Raw genomic sequence first — 4840 nt, 5'->3', positions numbered from 1 at the left:
CGTTTTATGCACCGACGAAATGATGACTAATTTTCCAATTGGTGATGAAATTATGGATAATGTCACCATCTTGTACGTTATTGATGCTTATTTACTTAACTTAGATACATTAGAAATAGAATATGATGTCTTAAATGACGTTTTTATTAGGTTAAGATCCATTAAGATCGCACTATGTAATTCTCATATTACGAACCTAAATTATTAACTGGTAAAATATAACGATGATCGATTAATAAAATATTACTTACCTTAGACAGGTTACTGGGACGAATATTCGCCGTATAAGAAATCACGATTTAAACAACTACTCTAGTCTTGTTCAACTGTACGTTTTCCACAATGGAAACGCGTTTAAATGTTTAAATACAAATTATAACACGAGTGCCGAATGCATTTCATCTACTTTTACTTTCATTCAATTTCAGCACATTTAGAAACATACTAAAAATTCTAAATAGTTTATCATTATTATAATAGAGATTTAAGAAATAATAAAATAGAAGTAATTGAAGGTGGAGCATTTACAGGTCTACTAGAATTAAAGAGCTTGTAAGTGAAAGAATTCTTTATATTATTTATTTTGCTAATAGCAACTAAAGTCAGTTATAATAGTTCGTTATCGTGTAGCTTACGATGCGAAATGATTTAGTAGTAGATTGAATTACACTTATATTATTCAAAAGGATGCTGGATTCGAATTTATTGCAGACGTTGACTTCTATTTCGACATTTGAAGATTTGGAAAATTTACAAACTTTGTAAGATGATTTTAGTTTATCTTTATAGAACATTATGCTATGTTCTGTAGCAGTAAAAGGTTGCTACCGAAATTTTGCAATGATCTGAACAAAACATGTTGTTAATGATTATAAATACAGTAGCAATAGATAATTTTTAACACTAAGTGAGTAACTTTATATGCAGTACTATACCATAATACTTGGAACTACGATGCCTTTACGTCATTCATTTATTGCAGTATGTCACTTTTACTAATTAAATATAATATTACATCAAAACTACTAGATCTATTACCAGAAATAGGCTTTATTTAATAGCAGATGGAGTATTTCTACCACTTTCAAATTTAACGACACTGTAAGTTGTTCTCGTTAAAATATTAGTATTACTTAATTTGAGTAAGTAAGAATTCTTTTTAGTTAATAATGTGTTAAAATTGACTGCTATGATTTATATAATACCTGTCTCCATCTAGGTGGTATTACACCTGATGAATGTAGGTATAAATAATAAATTTATTGAATATCATTTTCCGATGTAGTTCTTTGGACACAAATGAAATAAGTAACTTACAAGATATTGGCTTTAGAGGATTGAGCAAGTTAACTTATTTGTAAGTTAAGTATAGTATACTAGAGCGGATCAAATATCGAATTCTTTCATCAACTAGAAATAAATGAAGAGCTATAATTTATCGACAACTACGGTACTCTATCAAAAGGGCAATAACAGATAACCGAATTCACGAAGTGCAGGAAGGGGTATTTCGAAATATGCCATTGTTGAAGAGATTGTAAGTTGCAAGTAGATAGAATTGATGTCATATTTCCTTCATGAAAAAGCGATCACTAAGAAATAAAACTAGATTTATGTAGTAAATAGAATGCATTTGTATCGGTTAGATACCTTAATACAAACTTAATTGCAAAAGTTAGTCAGAAAAGCTGGGATGGCATCGAAGACTTGTACCTACTGTAAGTTACATATAATTGATTTAAAATCCTTGTAGCTATTAACCTTAAAGATTGAAAGGCTCTATCTCTAATTAGACTACGATACTACGCGAAAATTGAGTATAGTTAGATCTTAGTGTTTATTAATTTGAAAGTTGCATTTGTATATCTGAATATTAATTATCAGTAAAATAACTAAATAGCTGAAAAACAAAACAAAGTTATGAATCTGATGAGTTATGATTGCAGGAGTCTCGCTGCCAACACCATAAAAAATTTGACTAACTCTGTGTTTTCCAAGTTTGTAAATATGGAAGTTCTGTAAGTTGGTAGCAAATTTTTATGACTACCAATTTAAAGTAAATCCTTTTCGTTCGAATTAATCCATCAGGACTAAAGATTTTTAACATTTATACCTATTTAAACTTGATTATAAATTTTTATAATCAACGTATATAATAAGTATCGAATATTTTTCGATTGAATGATCATGTAACTAAGTTTGCATTAAGTTCGTTGAACATTTATTTCAAACAGCCCTTTTTGTAGAGTATTGTAAATTTAAAGTACTTTTGGTAAATAAGTAAACTCCATTAATGGTCATTGAATATAATTTTAAACTAGGAGCGTCAGTTTAAATGACTTCCTGGATTTGGAAAATTATATGTTCTCTGAACTTTCCAGCATTAAGCGCCTGTAAGTCAATGAGAATTTAGAACTATTATTTAAGACATCAGAACATCAAATACTTAACTTTGTTGAAAATTTCCTTCACTATTTGAACGTCCTCTCTATCTAGATCATTGTATGGCAATGAATTAACAATCGTTAGAAGTCACTTATTGTATGGAATGTGGAATTTGGAGTTACTGTAATGCTTGCCAAAATAATAGCAATTTACATATCAGACTTATAACTTTAGAATAAATTAAAAATTTACTTTATTATCCTTATTAATAATTTATTCAGATCGCATCATTTTTTTACATTTTTAGGAGATTATTCAGCAATAAAATAGAAATAATCGAACCTAGAGCATTCGCCAATCTCACTAAACTAAGTTATATGTAAGCTACTTTATAAACATTTAAATTTCGTGCTTTTATAGAACAGATGCTGTTGTAAAACTTAATATCAACTATATAAACAATAAATTAATATCTCAGCAATAATGTAGCACAAGGTTCACTAAACAAACTTAATTCATTTATTTCCCAAAATCTATGCCAGATAAAAGATAACAACTTCGATTTAAAGTATTTAAATGTTTCAAATTGTTGTAACATTGCACATTGCACGATATTTATTAAATGAAAAACTTCATTTTCTCCTCATTTATTTAATATGACGCTAGTCTTAAGTTTTACTGCGATACTGTCTGAATGTTATTACGTTATTTGTGATATTATTACATTTATCAGTTTGCAAAGCATTTATAGTCTTTTATCACACTACGTATGCAGTAGAAATTTATTAATATTTGATATTTTGATGTTGGCTAACAGTTATGAATTTATGGAGAATAGTATAAGACTAGTAATTAGTTTTATAACATACATGAGCTAGTCACATTCTTGTAAGATGATTTTAGCCGATAAATGTTTCAAGGTGAATGTTAATAATTAAAGTTGAAAATCTACTTTTGATTTTAGTAATTTATCTTGGAACAGACTTGTGTCGGTCAGCAGCATCATGTTTGGTAACCTACCTTCCCTAAATCGATTGTAAGATTTTGTTAGCATTAACTGAGCAATCAATTCCAACTACAGCTACGTAGCTATCTTGCAGAAATTAGCATTAAAGCGATATCATGTCTCTTTCAGAATTATCACTGATAACTATGTATCTACTATCAGCTCCACAGCTTTTGTAGGATCATCCAAACTTCAGACACTGTAATCGATTATACGATTTAGGCTACTTTCTTAGGTATTGAACAATATTCTAAACCTATACTTCTATGTAAGGGAATTATCAGGGAATGGAATTAGCCAAATATCAAATACAACATTTTCATACCTTACTCACTTATCGAAACTGTAAGTTATGCCAAAGACTGCACTCTGTTATAATTATTCAGATTTTTAAGACAGAAAAAATTTCTTAAATTACTTAGTGACATGAGAGTTTGCTCCATAAACGACATTGAAGCCAACTTATTTTCTAATAATGCTATGCTTAAAACTTTGTAAGTCACTATTCTTATAATCAGATTTTATATTCTGTTATAAGTCTTAATAGAGATATTCTAGTCGTTTTAGGAATAAAAATATTGCTGAGGATATCTTTTTTATTTCCTACACCAGAGACATGAGCGGATGCAAAATTCAAAGTTTGTCTGAAAATGCATTTGCCAATCTTACATCACTAAAGATACTGTAAGCTCTACACTGTAGATTGATAACCGACTTCAATAGAGAATACTTAAATTACGATGTTACTTGAAACATTAGATTTTCAATTAATTAAATACTGAATATTAAGTACTAAGTATTTTTAATGCCTACAGTTAAATTATAGCAATTATTGCTATTAATATTATTTGCCTAAAAAATTATTCAAGTTTGCTAAGAAATGGCCATATTATTGAAGTATCCTTTACTATCGCAAAAATTTAGGGACCTATCGTCTACTTTATTAAATTCAATACCACCTAAAGTCTTTGGCAAGGCAAATGGGACCGTGTTGGAGAAATTGTAATGCTAACAAAGCAGAACTTATTGCCCGTTAAAAAATTTATTGCCGCATTACACACTATTATCGATTCTTATACCAAAATAAGGAAAATACGTATATCCATTCATTGGATATAAACTGTCTTTAAGCTTTAGGTTAACTGGATATTTTCTTTCATACTTCTGTAGAAATCTACATAACAGCTTCATTACGAGTGTTGACGAAGAGGCATTTAATCCGTTAACAAATTTAAAAATACTGTAAGCCAGCATAAATATAGCCTACTGTTAGAGCGTAATCTACTAATGACCTATAAGTTATAAGTACATACTAGTAAAATTTTTCTATAAAGTATCTACGAAAATATCATCGGGATACAGAGCAACCCTATTCATGCAAGATCTGGTATATACTAAATATCATTTAATCCAGGGTTATAAATTTTAACTTAAAAAATGATTTTTTAG

At 28.9% G+C, this 4840-nt stretch overlaps 1 protein-coding gene across 1 annotated transcript in view; it reads left to right on the top strand.

The window, feature by feature from the left end:
- Positions 1-19: 19 nt before the first annotated feature.
- Positions 20-4840, top strand: part of TRIADDRAFT_62639 (uncharacterized protein) — a gene marked incomplete at both ends in the record, with an annotated part of 6177 nt that continues 1356 nt past the window's right edge. Inside the window, 10 exons of the mRNA XM_002118581.1 lie at positions 20-150; positions 481-552; positions 1030-1101; positions 1286-1357; positions 1647-1718; positions 2322-2393; positions 2693-2764; positions 3350-3421; positions 3778-3885; positions 4562-4633. Of these exons, the coding sequence (XP_002118617.1) occupies positions 20-150; positions 481-552; positions 1030-1101; positions 1286-1357; positions 1647-1718; positions 2322-2393; positions 2693-2764; positions 3350-3421; positions 3778-3885; positions 4562-4633 (815 nt within the window). The remainder of the gene's footprint in view (positions 151-480; positions 553-1029; positions 1102-1285; positions 1358-1646; positions 1719-2321; positions 2394-2692; positions 2765-3349; positions 3422-3777; positions 3886-4561; positions 4634-4840) is intronic.

The sequence above is a fragment of the Trichoplax adhaerens genome, genomic scaffold, assembly GCF_000150275.1.
Source record: "Trichoplax adhaerens TRIADscaffold_245 genomic scaffold, whole genome shotgun sequence".
NCBI classification, from domain to species: domain Eukaryota; kingdom Metazoa; phylum Placozoa; class Uniplacotomia; order Trichoplacea; family Trichoplacidae; genus Trichoplax; species Trichoplax adhaerens.
This window is presented reverse-complemented; position numbering and strand designations above follow the sequence as displayed.